This window comes from Panthera onca, chromosome C2 (genome assembly GCF_046562875.1).
Source record: "Panthera onca isolate mPanOnc1 chromosome C2, mPanOnc1 haplotype 2, whole genome shotgun sequence".
Taxonomy (NCBI): domain Eukaryota; kingdom Metazoa; phylum Chordata; class Mammalia; order Carnivora; family Felidae; genus Panthera; species Panthera onca.
The window spans coordinates 72,182,382-72,204,031 of record NC_138347.1 but is presented as its reverse complement, the minus strand read 5'-3'; the positions used below and the strand labels follow the sequence as shown (position 1 = coordinate 72,204,031).

At 38.5% G+C, this 21,650-nt stretch overlaps 2 protein-coding genes across 2 annotated transcripts in view; one reads left to right on the top strand and one right to left on the bottom strand.

Moving 5' to 3' along the window:
• Positions 1-13,749, bottom strand: part of PIGX (phosphatidylinositol glycan anchor biosynthesis class X) — a 34,802-nt gene extending 21,053 nt beyond the window's left edge. The window contains exons 1-4 of the mRNA XM_078432569.1: positions 13,680-13,749; positions 11,656-11,838; positions 11,111-11,545; positions 8,416-8,479 (exon numbers count right to left, since the gene is read on the bottom strand). Coding sequence (XP_078288695.1) covers positions 8,416-8,479; positions 11,111-11,545; positions 11,656-11,838; positions 13,680-13,749 — 752 coding nt within the window. The remainder of the gene's footprint in view (positions 1-8,415; positions 8,480-11,110; positions 11,546-11,655; positions 11,839-13,679) is intronic.
• Positions 11,630-19,197, top strand: CEP19 (centrosomal protein 19). The gene is made up of 3 exons (XM_060639622.3): positions 11,630-11,844; positions 16,998-17,197; positions 17,813-19,197. Exons 2-3 carry the CDS (start codon positions 17,068-17,070, stop codon positions 18,157-18,159), a joined length of 477 nt encoding a protein of 158 aa, XP_060495605.2. The 5' UTR covers positions 11,630-11,844; positions 16,998-17,067; the 3' UTR covers positions 18,160-19,197.
• The last annotated feature ends 2,453 nt before the right edge of the window (positions 19,198-21,650 follow it).

Below are 21,650 nucleotides of genomic sequence, written 5' to 3'. Positions count from 1 at the left end.
TCTCAAGAACTGCGAGATCAAAAGTCAGATATTCAACAAACTGAACCACCCACACACCCCAAAACATTCTTTTTTAAAAAGGATGATCTAAAGATACTTCTACTTTGCTACAGTAATTCAGACAAACGATAATTTCTCCTAGTATCTACATTTAAAGTGTATATTCCACATTTTAACAAATTAGCCATGAGAAAACAGTCCTATATCTTCAGGGGAAAAAAATAAACATCAATGACATCTAAACTATAGCCAGTCCTGTTATTTTTTAAATAGACTTAAAAAACTCAAGTGCAACCACATCTAAATTTAGGAATATGAAACTGATAAATGCATCTTAATGAACAGCACTCCCTGCAAACATGTGGGCTCTTCAACAAAAATGAAACAAACCAGATGTCTGTGAATCTGTTTAATTACTACTAGCTTTGTCGTTTAGGGGCTAAAAGGAGCTTTTGTTCCCTTTGGATGTAATATAGTCGATGCACTAACAATATGTACATTCAAACTTATTTTATTTTTTTTTAATTTTTTTAATGTTTCTTTATGTTTGAGAGAGAGAGAGAGAGAGAGAGACAAACTGTGAGCAGGGGAGGGACACAGAGAGAAAAGAATCCGAAGCAGGCTCCAGGCTCTGAGCTGTTAGCACAGAGCCTGACACGGGGCTCAAACTCATGACCTATGAGATAATGACCTGAGCCAAAGTCCGACGCTTAACCGACTGGGCCACCCAGACACCCCAAACTTATTTTAAATTCAATCTTCAACTGTATTGGAAGTAAGGTACTGGACTGTAGTGTCCATATTATGTTTACTTTTCTACAATATTAAGAGTTGTTTGAAAGTATGTAAACTGTACAGTTACTAAAACAGCTAATTATTTCCTCTCTCCTTCTTTGCAAGGAAGAGGGCTTCAGTTGTTCCTGTATGGCTAGAACCATCGTAAACAACATACCTGTAATCTATAATATGAGTGCTGCAATATGTTGGTAATAATCTTGCAGCCTTATTTTCCGAATTCATTTTATTTTGACCACTTCAGTATATTGCACTAATCATTTTAGGTATTTCCATTATGTGTCAAGGATGATCTAACCTATTTGAGTGCTGAACAGCTAGCAGAACTTGTACATTTATAATAATTCCAAATTGGTAAAGAAAACATTTCACTAGTGTTCAGTTTATTTTGAGGTGCTCAGGTTAGAATAAATAGTTACTATAAAAAAACAAACAAAAAATCAGTAAAAAAAATTCTGGAAAATCCCCCAAAACCTTAAAATCAAACAACATATGTCTAAATAACTGATGTAAGAAAAGAAATCAAAAAGGATATTAGAAAATATACTGACCTAAATGAAAATGAAAACAAACACGTCAAAACTTACAGGATACAGCTAAAGTCCTGCATAGAAGGAAACATAGCCTTAAATGCAAAGATACTTTAATAAGGAAAAAACTCTAAAATCAATGACCTAAGCCACCACATTAAAAAACTAAGAAGGAGGGGCGCCTGGGTGGCTCGGTCGGTTGGGCGTCCGACTTCGGCTCAGGTCACGATCTTGCAGTCCGTGAGTTCGAGCCCCACGTCGGGCTCTGGGCCGATGGCTCAGAGCCTGGAGCCTGCTTCCGATTCTGTGTCTCCCTCTCTAACCCCTCCCCCGTTCATGCTCTGTCTCTCTCTGTCTCAAAAATAAATAAAACGTTAAAAAAAAAATTTAAGAAAAAAAAAAATTAGAAGGAAATTAAACTTAAAGCAAAAAGGAAAGAAATAATAAAGAGCAGAAATCAATGAAACAGAAAGTAGACAACAGAGAAACATCAATGAAACCTTTTCTTTCCAAAAATCAGTAACATTGACAAATCTCTAGATTGATCATGAAAGAGAAAAAGCACAGATCACCAATATCAGGAATAAAAGAGGAAACATTACTATACAATCTCTACATATGAAGAGGACAATAAGGGAATACTTGAATAATTTTACTCCAATTAAACAACTTAAAATAGCTAAATTCCTGTAAAGAAAAAATTACAAGAACTGACAAAAGAAAAAATAGAATATCTAAATATCTCTGTATCTTGAATTTGTAATTAAAAGAAAAAGTTTAAAGCCTTCCCGCATGAAAAACCTTAGCCCTAGATGGCTTTATTGTTTAATTCTATTAAATATTTTAAAAAGAAATAATACCAATGCTGCACAATCAGAAAATAAAGTAGAAGGAAATATTTCCCAATTTATTTTACAAGGACAGCACTGGCCTGACACCAAAGCCTGAAAAAAGCATCACAACAAAAGACAAGTATAGACCAATATTCCTCATGAACAGAGAAGTAAAAAATCCCTTTTTTAAAATTTATTTTTATTTTTTTAATCTTTTAATTATTATTTATTTTGTTTTGTTATTTTTTATTTTTTAAATTAAATTAAATTTTTTTAACCTTTTTCAAAAATGTTTATTTACTTCTGAGAGTGAGAGAGAGAGAGAGAGACAGCACAAGTGGGGGAGGGGCAGAGAGGGAGACACAGAATCTGAAGCAGGCTCCAGGCTCTGAACTGTTAGCACAGAGCCCGACACGGGGCTCGAACTCATGAGCTGTGAGATCATGACCTGAGCCAAAGTTGGACGCCCACCTGACTGATCCACCTAGGTGCCCCAGAAGTAAAAAATCTTTAACAAGATACTAGCATATCAAATCCAGTAATATTTCAAAAAGATAATAATACATCACGACCAAGGGGGAAGTTTATTATTCCAATTATCAACATTTGTACTGTACCATATTGACAGAATAAATTAGAAAAATCATATGATTCTCTTATAATAGATGCAGAAAAAGCTGTTAAAAATTCTTAACATTAATCATGAAAAAAAGTTTCAGGAAACTAGGAACATAAAAGAACATCCTCAACTGATAAAAGCCACCTACAAAAATATCTAACATAAATACCATATTTAATGGTGAAAGGCTGGATACCTTCCATTTAAGATGAGAAACAAGGATGGATGGAAAGGGAAGGATGTTTTATTCAATACTGTATTAGGAAAAAATAAATTAAAAAGTACAAAAATTAAAACAACAACAACAACAACATTGTATTAGAGTTTCTAGCCAGTTCAAAAAGGTAGGGATATAAAAACCATACAGGGGCACCTGGGAGGCTCCGTTGGTTAAATGTCCAACTCTTGATTTCAGCTCAGGTCATGATCTCACGGTTCATGAATTTGAGCCCCACGACAGGCTCTGACAGCGCGGAGCCTGCTTGGGATTCTCCATCTCCCTCTGTCTCTGCCCCTCCTCCACTCACGCTCACGCACATTCTCACTCTCTCAAAAATAAATAAACATTAAAAAAAAATCATACAGATTGCCTTTCTTTTGCAAACCCATGATCACCTATGTAGAATATCCTAAGGAATCCATGAAAAAGCCACAGGCATCGATAAATGATTTCAATAAGGAATTAGGGTACAATGTAAACATACAAAAGTCAACTGTATTTTATTACCAGCAAAAACCAACCAGAAATAAAAACTTTAAAACAACATTTTTTACATTAAAAAAAACTTAGGGATATATTTAACAAAACATATGCAAGACTTATACTCTGCAAGTTACAGTGTTGTTAAGATAACTGATAAAGCCTAAATAAATGAAGATGCCATATTCATGCACCGGAATACTCATGAATGGTAACATATCACTTCTCTACAAATTGATCTAGAGTTTCGACAGAATCCTAATGAAAAGTTCATGAAGCTTTTTTGAAGAGATCTACAAATTAATTCCAAAAGTTAACAACTTTGAAAAAAAGTTGAAGAACTCCGACGTTCTGATTTGAAGCCATAATATTATCAAGCTATAGTTATCAAGGTGGTGCATTAGTGGCATATGGATGGACATCCAGGGGTTGGCAAACTTTTTCTGTAAAGACCCTAACAGTAAATATTTCAGGCTTTGTGAGCCTTACAAAATTTGTTACATATTTTTCTTTGCCTTTAAAAAAAAACAACAACCTTCAAAAACATAAAAATCATTTTTAGCTCAAGGGCAGTACAAAATAAGCCATGTGCAGGATTTGGCCTTGAGCCAGTTTGCCAAATGTTTGTGCGTCATAGAGTGCACAGATAGATCCTCACACATAAGGTAATTAATTTTCAACAAATGTGTCAAAGTAATTTGATGAGGAAAGAATAATCCTTTCACCAAATGATGCTGGGTCAACTGGATATCCATAAGGAAAAAAACCTAATAGTATACACAAAAATTCAATGATCTTGGAATAGGCATGGATTTCTTACTTAGGACACAAAAACGATGAACTACAAGAGAAAAAAAAAATGATAAACTGGACTCCATCAAAATTAGAATTCTTACAACCCAATAATAAGATGACAAACCAGCCATTCAGTTTAAACATGGACAAGAAGGGGCACCTGGGTGGTTCAGTCGGTCAAGCATCCAACTTCAGCTCAGGTCATGATCTCACAGCATCAGGCTCTGTGCTGACAGCTCAGAGCCTGAAGCCTGCTTTGGATTCTGTGTCTCCCTCTCCCTCTGCCCCTTCCCTGCTTGCACTCTGTTTCTCTCTCTCAAAAATAAATAAACATTAAAAAAAAAAAAAAGAATGCATATAAAGAACTGATTATCAACAGCAGCTAAATATACAGAGATTTTTGTTTCTTTGCTTATATTCTTCCAAATAGCCTGAGGTAATTTTACATATAGCATTCTATTTTCCTAATAATTTGTATTCACTAAAAGAATTCTGAATATATTCTTCAGAATTGTGGTATTGTTATATTCTATTTTCATTAAAAAATATCATTTCTAGTAATATAAAATCTAAGGATAAAATATGCAAATCAATTAAATCCCAAAGTCCTGTATTTACATGGGAAGAAACAAAAATACTTTCCCTCTTCAAAAAAAAAAAAGAAAAAGAAAAGGAAAAAAAAAGCAAAGAAAACCAAAGCACTAAGAAACTAATTTATCCAAGAGTCAAGATTCAAACCCCAGTAGTTATACTCTAATCCCTACATTCTTAGCACTATATCACTTCACCTCTATAAAAGTAGAACATACTTATAATTTTTCTTCCAGATAATGTATATGTAATTATGAATATATGTACTATTTTATAATTAGAAAAATATATATGTATTTAAAAAGACAGAGACTCGGGGCGCCTGGGTGGCTCAGTCGGTTAGGCGTCTGACTTCAGCTCAGGTCACTATCTCGCGGTCCGTGAGTTCGAGCCCCGCGTCGGGCTCTGGGCTGATGGCTCAGAGCCTGGGGCCTGCTTCCGATTCTGTGTTTCCCTCTCTCTCTGCCCCTCCCCCGTTCATGCTGTGTCTCTCTCTGTCTCAAAAATAAATAAACGTTAAAAAAAAAAAAATTAAAAAAAAAAAAAAAAAAGACAGACTCTTCAGGACTTCCCTCCAAGATGACATTCAATCCATTAATCAGAACATGCTGGATGAATCTGTTATTTTTTTTTTTTATTTTGTTAATCTTTATGAAGTCATTTCTCTGTTCTATTTTCGAGTTCACGTTATCTTGTTCACAAATACAACATGTAAAACTTCATCAAAAGTCTTGCAGAAAAGACTCTCTGATCTACCTATCTAGTGATCTCTATAAAGGACATAAATTTGTAATAAATTCATGCTGGTTCCCAGAGACCACCACTTCCTCTTTTGGGTTCACAAACCATACTTTTAATAATCAGAGCTAGAATTTTGCCCAGAATCTACATCAACTAAGTCCCAGATTATCCAAGGATTACAAACAGAAGTTCAGCAATCATTTAAGAAAATTCTTGTATGGCGCTAAGATATAGTTCATCACACGAGACCCTAAACTCATTTATAATAGTAAGGTCCTTTTATATAATTCCCTTCCATATTTTGCACTTGTTTCCTACTAACAATATTTGCTTGGCCCTCTCCAGAATTACTACTTCTTGAACAAGAGGACAGAAATAATTTTACTTTCTATAATCTATTAATGTTTCTTCCTCCACCCTAACAGCAAGACTACACCTGCTCTAATAACTAAAAAGCCTTTTTAAAAAAATGATTACTGGTGGGGCACCTGGGTGGCTCAGTTTGTTAAGCATCTGACTCTTGATTTCAGCTCAGGTCATGAGATTGAACCCCCCATCGGATTCCTGGCTGAGCTTGAACCCTGCTTGGGATTCTCTCTCTCTATCCCCTCTCCCTCAAAATAAGTAAGTATTAAAAAAAAAAAAAAAAAAAAAAAAAAATCTATGGAATTTTCTGAAGGTCTCAAATAACTCTGAGATTTCTAGTTTCTGAAGTTATTCTTGTGGGTTCTATCACTCTTCACCCTTAGTTTTATGTCCCAGTTTTTATTTTCAGCACTTCTAATTGGACAGTTACTTTTGCTGTCACAACAGCCTCTTCAGGTACTTCTTTATTCCTCATTGGAATCATTTATGATTGCACTGTCAAGTGTTATTTAGTATTTCCCATTCCTTTTGAGAATATATCGCAATTACTTTAAATTTTTTAAAATTTTTATTTATTTTTGAGAAAGAGAGACAGAGAGAGACAGAGCATGAGTGGGGGAGGGGCAGAGAGAGAGAGGGAGACACAGAATCTGAAGCAGGCTCCAGGCTCTGAGCCATCAGCACAGAGCCCGATGCAGGGCTCAAATTCAAAAATCACGAGATTATAACCTGAGCCAAAGTCAGAGGCTTAATTGACTGAACCACCCAGGCACCCTCCTAATTACTTGGCATAATTACCCTGACATTGCCTAAAATATATCTGAAACTTGGCCAAAAATGCCTTTTAGGAGTGAGTTCCCTCCCAAAATCAGTTTTACTACTTTATAGTCACATCTCTTCTTTTACAGAAACTGTATTGCCTACCTTGGTCACTTATCTCATTATTTATTTATTTATTTATTTATTTAATTTTAAATGTTTATTTTTGAGAGACAGCACGAGCCGTGGAGGAACAGAGAGAAGGGGAGAGAATATTCAAAGCAGGCTCTGTGCTAAAAGCAGCATGCCTGATGTGGGGCTCGAACTCACAAATTGTGAGATCATGACCTGAGCCAAAACCAAGAGTCAGATCCTAACCAACTGAGCCATCCAGGTGCCCCCACCTATCTCATTATTAATAATCAAAGCTAACATTTCCTGGGGATGTACTATGTGACAAGCACTACATTAAGAGGCTTTCCATATATTCTCAGATTTAATCCTCACAACCCTAATGAGGAAATACTACCATTATCCAATTTTACTGGTAAGGTAGCAAAGATTTCAATAAACTTGACTAAGGCCACACAGTTACTAAATAATAGAGCTACACTCTGAGCCTAAATTTGTCTGAGTTAAAAAACAAAACAAGGGGTGCCTGGGTAGCTCAGTTGGTTGAGCATCCAACTCTTGATTTTGGCTCGGGTCATGATCCCAGGGTCATGGGATCAAGCCCCGCGTTGAGTCCCGTGTTGGGCTCTGTGCTCAGCATGGAGCCTGCTTAAGGTTCTCTCTCTCTCTCTCTCTCTCTCTCTCTCTCTCTGCCCTTCTCCCCTGCTCATCGAAAATAGAAAAAATAAAAAATAACAAAAAACAAAAAAACAAAACAAAACAAAAAAACAAGTTTTTTCCATTATGCCTCCTAGCCAGTCATATGTAGGCTAACTTTGAAGACAGTGGAAACTGAGATGTTTCATTTTAAGGTGACATAAAATTCAGTGGTTCTGAATGTATGTACAAAAATGTATCAGCACTTGTAAATCAAGTGTTTGAGAATCATTTCAAATTAATTACCTTGAAAAGCTTTTAAAGTTTGGGAAGTTTTCTTAAAGAACAGCTTCTACAACTTTTTAACCATTTTTTAAATATCTTCAATCCTGGCAAATATTCATTTTTGAGAATAATTTCTATTTTGGAAACAGCTTGGTCATTTGGAACCAAGTATTATAAATCAAAAACAGTGACTTAGGTTGACATAACATCTTAGTACTTGATAGCATGGCTTTGGAGTATGACAGTCATAAATTTGAGTCAGAGCTCTACCAACCTAACTTCTACTAAATTAAATTCTCTGAGCCCTAGTTCTCTCATCTGAAAAGCAAGAAAGGTATCATCTATCTCACAACCATTGTGAATGTTATATGAATACTATGTACATAGTTTCTAGCTATATATTATATACATATATATATATATAAAATATACATGTATGGTAAAAAAATAAACATTTGTTTTCTTCTCTGTTATTTTAACTATTTCAAACTGTGAACCACATATGACAAACCTGTCATTTATAATATAAGAAAGCAAGTGATTTTTGGTTTATCCATTTTCCAGTTACTGATTTTGCTCTAAATTATATGAAAACAGTATTTTGATGTAAGTAGAAGTCAATGGGCAACTTACCTATGGAAACCATCTTTCAAAACTTCTTGCCTCAAAATAATTTCAGAACAAGTGGCCCTTATGCCTATAAGAACCAGAAGATTTTTTTTTAAATAAGCATACTATGAAAGAAAATTTAAATAATTAGAAAGTAATTGTTTGAATAGGTTTCACTTGCCTGCAAAATCTAACCAACCTATAAACAAAAGCTTTTAAAACTTAAGCAATTTAAACTACCTAAAAAAGCTACTTCTAGTACAGCACAGGGGTTAAGAACATTGATTTTGGAGTTAGATAGCTTACTTTTAAATCCCAGTCTGTCACTTAATAGCTATGTGACTTTCGACAAGACAGTTTCTCTCTCTGCTAGTTGTCATGAAAACGTAATAAATTGCAACAGGGCTTACCACAACAGAGCTCACTGTAGGTACTTATTTTTTTTTTATTTTTTTTTTTTAATGTTTATTTATTCTTGAGAGAGAGAGAGTCAGAGTGTGAGCGGCAGAAGGGCATAGAGTGAGGGAGACAGAGAATCTGAAGCAGGCTCCGGGGTCTGAGCCATCAGCAGAGCCCGACGCGGGGCTTGAACTCACAAACTGTGAGATCATGACCTGAGCAGAAGTCGGACGCTCAACCGACTGAGCCACCCAGGCGCCCCTAGGCATTTATTATTAATACTACTTTATTCAGATGATCCCAGGACACCAAAAGGAACAGAATGGCTAAAGAGCCAGGAGATCTCAGTTTTAATCCTAGCTCACTGAAACTGTGTGTCTGATACATACTGCTAACTTCTGTACACCATCCGCACCTGGAAAACTGAGAAGATGGTACTTTGATGCCCTGTGAAGATGTTGGGAATGTTTAAAACAGAGAAACAAAAAGCAGAGGCTTTTCAAAGATTCAAAGGGTTCCTTTATAAACCTAGAATAACCAGAAATCTCACTGTACTGACATCATGCAGAATTTAGATATTAAAACTATTACTTGGTGTTAACATCATAAAATTAAAAATTCAGTAACTAATGATCATCAACTCTGCCAGGCACCTTGCTATGGAATTTTACTCCATTTTCAAAAGATGGGAGTGTGTAGGAAGAACATTAAAACAAACACAAAGAAAACCACAAAACATCATGTGTTGCTAAATCCATTAGATGTATTCCTGAAAAGACACATGAAAAAATTTTATGAAAATTAAAAGACTGAAAAAAAGTATAGGTTAATATTTATTACATAATATCCAGGGGTGCCTGGGTGGCTCAGTTGGTTAAGCTTCCGACTTCCGCCCAGATCATGATCTCACGGTTCCTGAGTTCAAGCCCCACATCAGGCTTTCAGCACAGAACCCGCTTCAGATCCTCTGTCTCCCTCTCTCTCTGCCCCTGCCCAGCTCGTGCTCACTTTTTCCCTCTCTCTCAAAAATAGATTTAAAAAATAATAATAATATCCATATCATAGATCTACTTGGGGCTTTCGCGTGCTTTAATTTTCACAACCCAGCAAAATATGCAGGCAAAATTATTGCCATTTGCACATAGAAGGAAACTGATTCTGGGGTGCCTGGCTGGCTTAGTCTGAAGAGCATGAGATTCTTGATCTCGGGGTCATATGTTCCAGCCCCACAGTGAGTGTAAAGATTATTTAAATAAATAAAACTTAATAAATAAAAAATAAACAGTTCTGACTCTAGGCCATACCACTAAGTAAGTGACTGATTAGAAGCAAGATGTGCCTGACTTTTAAAGCCTAAGATATTTCCACCCTCCTAGCTATTTAAAGAAATCTGTATTTGCTCTGGGAACAAATTATTCCGTTGTTTGTTTCACACAAATAACTTTAGGTATCTCTTGTACAAATTCAGATGTTTCTTCATTATGTTTAATTTTAATAGGGGTGCGGAGTAGGTGTTTATATCTACCTATAGATTAAATTAGGAAAAAAAGTTCATACTAATTGGCTTAAATTCTACTGGGATATACACTAGAGAATAGTAAATCATATTCACCTGGGTTGGAAGAAAGGCTGATTTACTGATAGTATATTATTATTATTTGTAATTTTTAAGGCAAAAATACCATTTTCAAAATGAAGTTGTTGCATGTGAATTCACCTTCAAGAGTTTTCCTCTTAAATATTACTTTATTTGGTTATTGTTGCCTGAACTGGCTCTGGAAATTGACCTCTTTTTAATTATAAAATATCAGTGGTGGAAGAGTCTTTAGAGATCACCAAGACCAGTTGTTTAAAACTTCATTTTAGCTTCATAATACTTCAAATAAACTTGGAAACCTAATATGTGAAGACACAAAAGCAGTGACTGACACTAGTCTAATATCCTCATTTTACAGATGGAGAAACTAACCTGATTTGTACTGACTTTCCCTCTCATGACTATTGCACAGCACCTTGCACAGCACCTAGCACAGCACTGCGGCCCCCAACTCGGGCCCAAAGAAATGAAATCAACTCGTCTGCCCAGCCCGGAGTCATAAGAAAAACCGCAGCCCAATCCAGTCTATTACAAAAAATATTTGTAAAACAAAACTAGTTGTCCTCCCCTTCCCACGCCCCCACCCCCGGCAGGCTCTGTATTCTGGACTGGGATTCTCACACCCCACAGGGCACTGTGGCCTTGGTGGTCACAAGTTTCATGCATCCCAAGACACCTGATGGCTGTACTTCCCCACTCCCGCAGCCCCGCCCCTCCCTTTACCAGTGTCGGTGGGAGCGGCAGAGAAGGCCGTGGCTGGTATGCTAGTGAAGCCAGCCACCTCCCAGAGAAGCAGCCAGGCCACCGCCCGGACGCCCACGGCCCTGGCAGCCAGGACGCTGGAGAACGCGCTCCCCAAAGGAGCGCGTGCGGACCGTGTGAAGACAGAGGAGCGAGCGGACGGAGGAGCCTGCGCACGCCTCACGCCGATCCTAGAGAGTGCTGCCACGGAGTTGGTGACCGGGACGGAAGACTCAGTGACGCGCGCCTGCGGTCCTGCCGTTCCCCGGCTTCCCGCAGCAGTGGACCCCCGAAAGTTCCGGCGTCGCGGAAGGCTGCAGCACAGTCCACCTAGTTCACTCCGTCGCCGCCCCGCCCCTCGCCTTCTGGTCGGGGGCGGGGCGAAGAGCGGCGCAGGCGCCGTGACGTGTGCCAGGTCTTACTGCTTTGAAACGCCTGCCTGGGCCTGCATCCAGACCCCGAACCCCGGACGCGTTCCTTCCAGCAGGATCTGGGAGCTCCCTATCTCCACCGGCACTGACAGGTACTTGCGGATTCGGGCCTCCTGCAGGGAAATTCACGTCTGCGGGGCTGTGGCTGTCGACTCTTCCTGCAGCGCCCGGCCTCAAAGTCGAGGTAAGTGCTCCTCTGTGCACAGCGGTTGGGTGGAAACAACCCCCTCACGGCGGTTTTAGATCTTCCCCTGCAGAAGATGCACTTTCTGTACTTCTCTAAGGGTAAGAAAGTCAGCCTTGCCCTGGTGGGGACGTGAGTAGGGAGAGGATCGTGTACTTGTTGGCAGAATCCGTACACTTTTAGGTGCTGTAGGGGATGTTTAGCAAGGTCATGGCAGTCACTGATCCCCGGGGAGAAAAGTGTTAATGCCTAAGTGGAAGACTTAGGTAAATGTGTCGTCTGTCTTCATGAATTAAGTTGAATCTGCAAGTAGGCCTAGATGCAGATTGGAGCAGAACAGACATTTCTAGGACAGGTGTCTGCAAGAGGAAAGATGCCAGAATGTTCTGTCAAATACTGAAAACAGCAGTATAAGCATGCTACTAAGAAATATGGAGGGGCGCCTGGGTGGTCAGTTGGTTAAGCATCGGACTTCCGCTCAGGTCATGATCTCGTGTTGGTGAGTTCGAGCCCCGCCCCCTCCCGGTAGGGCTCTGTGCTGGCAACTCAGAGCCTGGAGCCTCCTTGGGATTGTGTGTATCCCTCTCTTTCTGCCCCTCCCATGTTCATGCTCTCTTTCTCTCTAAAAAATAAAAAATAAACATTAAAAGAAAAATTTTTTAAGAAATATGGAGATACAGGGGCTCATGGGTGGCTCAGTCAGTTGAGCGTCTGACTTCGGCTCAGGTCATGATCTCGCAGTGTGTAAGTTCGAGCCCCACGTCAGGCTCTGTGCTGACAGCTCAGAGTCTGGAGCCTGCTTCAGATTTTGTGTCTCCCTCTCTCTCTGCCCCTCCTCTGCTCATGCTCTCTCTCTCTCTCTCTCTCTCTCTCTCTCTCTGTCAAAAATAAACATTAAAATTTTTTTGAAAAAAAAGAAATATGGAGATACATTTTGGAAGAAACACTTAAAAGAATTGAAACTGGTTGCCTGTAAAGAGAGGAAGGGCAGAGGACAGCAGTTATTTGTCGTAATCCTCAGAGAATTATCTTACATTTTATTTCTTTTATTTATTAATTGTTTTTAATTTTTTTAACGTTTATTTATCTTTGAGAGACAGAGACAAAGCACCAGTGGGGAAGGGGCAGAGACAGAGAGGGAGACAGAGGATCCCAAGTAGGCTCTGCACTGACAGCAGACAGCCCAATGCGGGGCTCTAACCCATGAACCATGAAATCATGACCTGAGCCAAAGTCGACTTCTTAACCGACTGAGCCATCCAAGTGCCCCTATTTATTTATTTTTTAATGTTTACTTATTTTTGAGGAAGAGAGAGATAGAGCATCAGGGGGAGGGGAAGAGAGAGAGAGATGCTGAATCTGAAGCTGGCTCCAGGCTCTGGGCTGTCAGCACAGAGCCCGACGCCTGGCTCCAACCCACAAACTGTGAGATCATGACCTGAGCCAGTCGGCTGCTTAACCAACTGAGCCACCCAGGCTCCTGATTGATTTATTTTTTTTAACCTTTGAATTTTTTTATACTTTTCTCTCTCTCAATCCCCATATCCAGTCAATCAATCAATCACATCACCAAGACAGCAGACGCTACCCCCTTAGCACCTTTGGAATTGAATCTTTAACCCCCCCTGCCAGTCTCAGTGCAGAGCCTTCTCACTTGGGGTCACTACTATCCCTCCCAATACCCAGCTCTCTGTGTAATCCTCCTCCAATCTGGAACCACACTTCTACTGCTCTGATTCCAGTCCTTTGAGAGTTCCCCAGAACTTTTAGGGTAAAGCTCGAACTTCCAAGTAAGATCAAACCATAAAGCTCTGAATGGTGTGACTACTACTGCCTGATTCTGACCTATTATCTCAAGCCTATCCATGTTTCAGTTACGACAATAATGAATGCCATAGAATTATGCATTTGGCATAACCAATGCTATTCCCTTTACTGGAATTCCTTCGACCTCCTATGTTTAACTCCTGTTTATTCTTCAAAGCAGAGTTCTGAACTTGATACATACTTGGAGGGGGTTGTTTCTGTTTCTGTAGCAGGAATATGTTTGTCCTGACATAATCTTACTCTTCTCTCTGACCACTCTTTTATTTCTTATTATTTTTAATTTACATTAAAAATGTAAAGTTAGTTAAGTTAGTTAACATATAGTGCAATAATGATTTCAAGAATAGAATTTAGTGATTCATCACTTACATATAACACCCAGTGCTCATCCCAACAAGTGTCCTCCTTAATGTCCCTTGCCCATTTAGACTCCACCCAAAACCCCTTCAGCAACCCTCAGTTTCTTCTCTGTATTTAAGAGTCTCTTATGGTTTGTCCCCCTCACTGTTTTTATATTATTTTTGCTTGCCTTCCCTTATATTCATCTGTTTCGTATCTTAAATTCCACTTGTGAGTGAAATCATATGATATTTATCTTTCTCTGACTTACTTCACGTAGCAAAATGCACTCTAGTTCCATCCACGTTGTTGCAAATGGCAAGATTTCATTCTTTTTAATCACCCAGTAATATTGTGCCAGTACCACACTGTCTTGATGATTACAGCTTTGTAACACAGCTTAAAGTCTGGAATTGTGATGCCTCCAGCTTTGTGTTCTTTTTCAGGATTGCTTTGGCTATTCAGGGTCTTTTCTGGTTCCATACAAATTTTAGGATTGTTTGTTCTAACTCTGTGAAGACTGTTGGTGTCATTTTGATAGGGATCACTATTTTACATTTTAAACAGAAAAGAGACATTACTTTAGTACAAATAAAAGTTAAATTTTAAAAAGAAAAGACTCTGTAGTAAATAAAAAAAAAAACCTACATTATTATCAATTGCGTATGTCATTCATGAGTACGGGCATTTGCTTGAGTGTGTGGGATTTATATTGTGCTCAGTGGGATCTCCTAGAAAGCTTACTAACAGGCTAGATTTTAGTGAGATGAACTGGGAGTAGTATTTGTTAAGAAGGGGATGGGTGAAATTATTACATCAGATCAGGGCAGAGCACAGTAATTTGAAAAAGCAGTTCTTTATGATTCATTTCTTTTTTAAAAAAATTTTTTTTAATGTTTATTTATTTTTGAGACAGAGAGAGACAGAGCATGAATGGGGTAGGGTTAGAGAGAGAGGAAGACACAGAATCCAAAGCAGGCTCCAGGCTCTGAGCTGTCATCACAGAGCCCAACGCAGGGCTCAAACTCCCGACCGTGAGATCATGACCTGAGCCGAAGTCGGACGCTTAACCGACTGAGCCACCCACGCGCCCCTATGATTAATTTCTTAAGAGTAAATATTCTGATGTCCAACAGTAAGGGGTGAATGTTATAGATTATGGTATGTCCATAGGATAAAACACTTGGCTATCATATAAAAATTTGCATTTTAGTAAAACATCTAATGACAAAGTCACATAGGTGGTTAAACTTAAAAGGCAAGACATAGGGGCTCTTGGCTGGCTCAATTTGTAGAGCATGAGACTCTTGATCTCAGAGTCGTGAGTTTGAGCCTATCCCGTATGGAGCCTTCTTTAAAAGGCAGAAGACAGATGCTTAATATAAAAAATACTATATTTAAAAAAACTATGTGTAGAAAAAAAAATTGGAAAGAATCAATGGTAATTATTTTATATATGTTTCCTCCTCCTCCTCTTCCACCTAACCCCCAGTTTTCTACAATGTACTATTTTCCTAAAGTGATTCTCTAACAGAACTAAGTTTATGGAGATATCACCACCCTGTGCTGCTTTACCTCTAGGTTCCTTGACATTTTGAAGTCTTCTTGAGAATGTCATAGTCCTATCTAAGGCAGTCCCTATCATTAAGTGTATTTTGGCACTGGGCACCAGGAAGAGGGGATAGAAAGTATTAACTGCAAAATAGCTGTGCTTCTTGTGACTGAAAAAACATACAGTGAGACAAATGAGTTGAAATAAAAACCATGTAAAACTTTATTGCTTGTATATGTAGAGGTTAAATCTGCATCAAGTCTGCATTTTTTATCAGACTTCTAGACTGTGAACATTTAGAGGATGTACAGAGGCTGTGTCTTGTATTAGTACATTAAATCAAACAAGTATGTATGGAATGCCTACTACATTCCAGGTATTATACTGGGATGTTCTGGTGAATAACCGATACATTGCTTACCTCATGTAGCATGTAGAATAGAAGGGGGAAGAGGGATGTCTAACTGGCTCAGTCAGTAGAGCATGTGCCTCTTTTTTTTTTTTTTTTTTTAACGTTTATTTTTAGTTTTGAGAGACAGAGAGCACAGAGGGGGAGGGGCACAGGGAGAAAAGGACACAGAATCTGAAGCAGGCTCCAGGTTCTGAGCTGTCAGCACAGAACTTGATGTGAGGCTTGAACTCACGAACCGTGAGATCATGACCTGAGCAGAAGTCAGACGCTTACCTGACTGAACCACCTGGGCACCCCAAGCATGTGACTCTTGATCTTGGAGTTGTGAGTTTGAGCCCCACGTTGGCTATAGAGATTACTTAAAAATAAAATCTTAAAAGAAAAAAAGAAAGACGGGTAGGTAAATGATTAAGTAATCATAAAAAGCTTGATGAGTAAAATGATTAGGAAAGTACAGAGGAGACAGATCTGGTTGGGTGAACCTCTCAGGACATAATGTTTAAGGTTAAAAAATCTTACTATCTTGCCATAGAGGGTACTTATGCATACTTGTTTAACTGGTAAATAAAAAAGATCCTAGGGGCACCTGGGTGGCTCAGTCAGTTAAGCGTCCTGACTTCAGCTCAGGTCACGATCTCGCGGTCCGTGGGTTCAAGCCCCGCATCGGGCTCTGTGCTGACAGCTCAGAGCCTGGAGCCTGTTTCAGATTCTGTGTCTCCCTCTTTCTCTGACCCTCCCCTGTTCATGCTCTCTCTCTGTCTCAAAAATAAATAAATGTTAAAAAAAAAAAATTAAAAAAAAAAAAAAGGTCCTATAAGTTGATTCTTGGGCTGATGCAGGGGTTCATTTACAATCTTTGATTAAGAGTGCAGTACACCAAGAGGTCCGGACTGAACTGCATATCCAGGCTCGTGTGTGAACAAACCTACACACCTCAGTGAACCAGGGACCCAACAGACTACTGATAACTGAGGGCCAAACTGAACTTTCACAGTAGCTCTCAAAGTATTGGGCTTGATAGGCCAAGAATGCATTCCTAGAAGTGGACTAGAGCCAGATCTGCTAGGGAGGTGGGGTACTAGGGAGTGTGGTTTATCCAACACTTACGTTTTTTTCCCCTTTAGCAGGAAGTCATTATGTGACTAACACATTGTCATCAGACTTCCTCTGATTTACCCTGAAGTGTATGTGAAAATGATGTGCATTGCCAAAAAATGTGGAATTAGGTTCCAGCCTCCAGCTATTATCTTAATCTATGAGAATGAAATGAAGGGGAAAAGTCGCCAACGCATCATGCCAATCCGAAACTTTTCAAAGTTTTCAGGTACCTCATGTTTTATCTTGCCTATCTTAAATCTCCTCTAAGTCACTTAATAAGAATGATTTGAGTCTCATAATGAAGTGACATGGTCTTCAGAGTTACACAGTCTTAGGTTCAAATCCTGACTATCAGGGTAGATTTGTGAACCCAGTTAAATTACTTGTTCTCAGTGAGCTCCAGTTTCCTGATCTGTAAGAGGAAATTGATAATCCCACCCATTCAGAATTGGATATGGGTTAAAGAGAAGCATTATTCAGTAATATTAACTTTTTTCTCTCCCTCCAAATGTGTTTTTTATGTGCAGTGTTGATATTAGTACCAGAACTAATATCTAAAACTATAATACTACCTTTTCATTTCAGATGTTTTCTCCAGTTGCAAATATTTAAAATCTCCTCAAAGTGATTGAGGAAATAAAAAATACATCCCTCCTCCCCCCCCCCCCCCCCCCCCACATATCCCAATATAAAGAAATAGTTCTGCAAAATAATTCATTCTGAAAAAGCCACTTCGCTTCTTGGCTGTAACAGCAGGTAATGCTTTCAGTAGTTTGTGGTACATCAGTAGTTTTTGGTGTATGTGTTATGTGTGGTATATAGTTTTGTTTCTTCCTCCTAGATTGCAGCAGAGCTGCTGAACAGTTAAAGAATAATCCACGACACAAGAATTACCTGGAACAAGTGTCCCTGAGGCAGCTAGAGAAGTTATTCAGTTTTTTACGAGGTTATTTGTGGGGGCAAAGTTTGGCAGAAATGATGGAACAAATTCAGCGGGAAACAACGATTGATCCTGAGGAAGACCTGAACAAACTAGATGACAAGGAACTTGCCAAAAGAAAGAGCATCATGGATGAACTTTTTGAGAAAAATCAGAAGAAGAAGGATGATCCAAATTTTGTTTATGACCTCGAGGTTGAGTTCCCACAGGATGAACAACTTCAGTCTTGTGGCTGGGACACAGAGTGAGCTGACGAGTTCTGATACCAGAAACTCAAAGAATTTATGGGGCTAGTAGAAGAACCATGTTTATACATTCTTTGTATAATTTTATAATACAATATTATACACTTATACAATTATACAAAGAATGTATAAACATGGCTCTAGAAAAATCTGTAAAGAGCACTAAACGTACATGTTGGGTCATGTTTGGATTGACCATGTTACTTTTCAAAACTGAGACTTTTAGATTATCTACTATGTAGATTCATGAGGAATATAGGAGAAACAGAATATAGAAATATGCCTTTAAGGAGCTTACAATCTAATTGGAAGATAAGTCAAAAACTTGTGAAAAGCTAATTAACAGAATTAGGCAGCAAACAGATTAGAGCCAAATGCTTGAGAAAGGTTAGAGGGCCAGAGCCTAGGTTACCATAGGGTAGAATAGTCAGGAAAGACTGCCCTTTAGTGGGACTTTGCCTGCCCTTGAAATGGTAGTATTTGGATAGAAGTTTATATAGAATTCCAGATGAGAGAAACTGGAAGAAAGAAAAAGAAGAGGAGGTTAATGATAAAGAGATAGGGATGAGAATATTTTATTTGAGGAGCAGAAAGCAAATTATAGTTTGCTAAGATTGGAGGGGATAAATGGTTAACAGGGGATTATTCCAGAGGCATTATGTCTTTATGTATAACCGTGGAGGAGAAGAGCAGCCCTGCAGGACGCCGGCTGCCACACGTTGAGGTCTTCTGATGGATGGCTGGGGAATTCTGCCCCTCCAGGATCAGGAAATACATTCTAAAGACATTCTGAAAACCTGAAGCTCTTCCCGTAACTACAGAAGTTTGTTTGTAATATGGGAAATCTACCCATACTAAAATGAACAATAGGCATTGCCAGTTTAGGCTTATTTATGAGTTTGGATCTACAAAGAGAAGATCTTTGTTGAACTAGGTTATATGTGTACAGTTACATCTTTCTTCTTTTAGAATATTGTTTAACTGGCAGATATTCTATGTTTCCTGCAAGGAAATTAATATTAAATAAAACTAAAAAATTCACTCTTTCTACCTGTCTATCCCTACCCTCTTTACCATTAAAAACTCCATTAAAGGGATCATTCCTTTTTTTTTTTTTAAGTTTATTTATTTTGAGAGGGAGTGTGCATGTGGGAGGAGCAGAGAGAGAGAGGGAGGGAGGGAGGGAGAGAACCCAAGCAGGCTCCACACTGTCAGTACAGAGCCTGATAGGGGGCTCGAACTCATGAACCATGAAATCATGACCTGAGCCGAAACCAAGAGTCAGACACTTAACCAACTGAGCCACCCAGATGCCCTTCGGGTAGCATTCTTAATGATATCACCAGGGAGTTAAGATGGTCATGTGATATCTGTATAATATTTGCCAAAGGTAGCAAGAGAATTTTCAGAATCGGAGATTCTTCTATGTCTACATAGTATTCCATTGTATAGATGTAGATGATCTATTTTAAAAGTTGACCTTAGGTTGTTTATCCTTTCACTATTAGAAATAATGCCACAGCAAATAACCTTGTACATTCTCTACTTTGTGCCTTTGTAAAACTACATGTAATGCCTAGAGGGGAAATGCTAGGTATGTCTACTCTAAATTTTTTTTCTATTCTAAATTTTAGTAGATATTGCTAAGTTGTCCTTCAAAGAAGTTTGCTCATTCATTCATTCATTCATTCGGTGTGTGTACTTAATGAACACCTATTACATGCTGAGCCTGTACTATTCTAGAGTCTAGGTACACAGCAGTATGCACAACAAAGTCCTTGCCTTTACAAGGTTTACAGTCTAATGGGAGAGGAGCAATAATAAACACGTAGAATAATGTCATATATTAAGTGCCTGGAATTAAAAACAGGGTAAAAAGAGAATGATGGAGAGGTTGAGAGCCACTTTTTTTGACAATGATCAGAGAATGCCTCCCTGTAGAAGTGACATTTGAGTAAAGACCTGAAGGAGGTAAGGAAAAATTGATGTGCATTTCATGGGTAGTAGGGAAAGGTAGGTGCATAGACACCTAGGGCTGGAGTGTGCTTGGCTTACTTGAAGAGGAGCAAGGACACAATTGTGGCTAATTTGGATTGAACAAGAGAAAAATGGTAAGAGATGAGAGGTTGGAGTGTATTTTACCAATGCACAGTACTTACATGAAGGTCATCCCAACTTAAATTGTCAGCAGTACGTGAGAATATCTGCTCTCAACAGATAGTGTTATCAAACTCATTGATCTTTGCCAATTTTATAATTTAAAAATGGTGTCTCATAGCCTTACGGGTTTTTTTGTTTTTGTTTTGTAGCTTGGAGTTTTAATTTGCATTTCTTTTATTACGAGGGAGACTGAGCATCTTCATACACTGGAGGGAGATTTTTAATGAAATAACTAACATGTCATTTGCTCATTTTTCTACTGTGATGCTGGTCTTTTTACTGATTTGTAAAAAAAGTTCTTTATTAAGGAAAATAGTCCTTGGTTTGTGATATGAATTGTAGATATTTTCACCTTTGTCATTTGTTTTTTGACTTTGTTTATGCTATTTTTTCCAGGCAGATTTTTTCTAGTCAAATCAATCAATATTTTTCTCTGTGCTTCTGCATTTTTGTCTTATATACACGGGCATTTCTCACTCCCAGGTTTTTTGTTTTTGTTTTTTTTTTTAATCCCATGATTTTTTCTACTCAGGAATTTATTTTGATATAAGACACAAGATGTGAATCCCAACTTTATTTCTTCCCAGATGCCCATCCAACTGTCCCAACACTACTATATTTTGAATTACCTATCTTTCCCCCAATGATTTAAAAAAATTTTTTTAAATCTTTATTTTTGAGAGAGAGAGAGTGTGTGAGCAGGGGAGGAACAGAGAGAGAGGGAGACACAGAATCCAAAGCAGGCTCCAGGCTCTGAGCTGTCAGCACAGAGTCTGACATGGGGCTTGAACTCACGAACTGTGAGCTCATGACCCAAGCTGAAGTTGGACGCCCAACCAACTGAGCCACCCAGGCACCCCAACCCCAGTGATTTGAAGTGCAAGTTCCCATATGTATCAAAACACTTCTCTTTTGATTATGTTACTGTCATCTGTAGCACACTTTCCCAATCCATGTTTTTTGGTGTTTATTGAGCACATCTCATATTCACCAAATTAAGAGCTATAGTAAGATGCAAAATGGGCCATAACTTTTGTCTTTGAGATACTAACATAGTTTAGCCAAAGCAACAAAACTAGCATATATGAGCTAGAGAGACCCTATCTAAAGCAGGAGGGGGTGGAGATCATGTGAGCTGAGCAGTTGTGGGGTTTTTTTCTTTATGTATCTTATCCAGAGTTAATTCTGTTGAGCTCTTAAATTTTTTTCTCATTATAAAATGAATATATAATCAACACCCATTATTTAAAAATATAGACAAATACCAGAGTGTAAAAGTAAAATGGGAAAATTCTCCCCTCAACTTCACTCAATTCCCACTCTGCAGAGAATCT

Bases quoted from the DNA above. Each gene is read 5' to 3' on its own strand.
- CEP19 (XM_060639622.3), top strand. From the start codon at position 17,068: ATGATGTGCATTGCCAAAAAATGTGGAATTAGGTTCCAGCCTCCAGCT. The intron at 17,198-17,812 runs GTACCTCATGTT...TCTTCCTCCTAG, and splicing joins AAACTTTTCAAAGTTTTCAG to ATTGCAGCAGAGCTGCTGAA.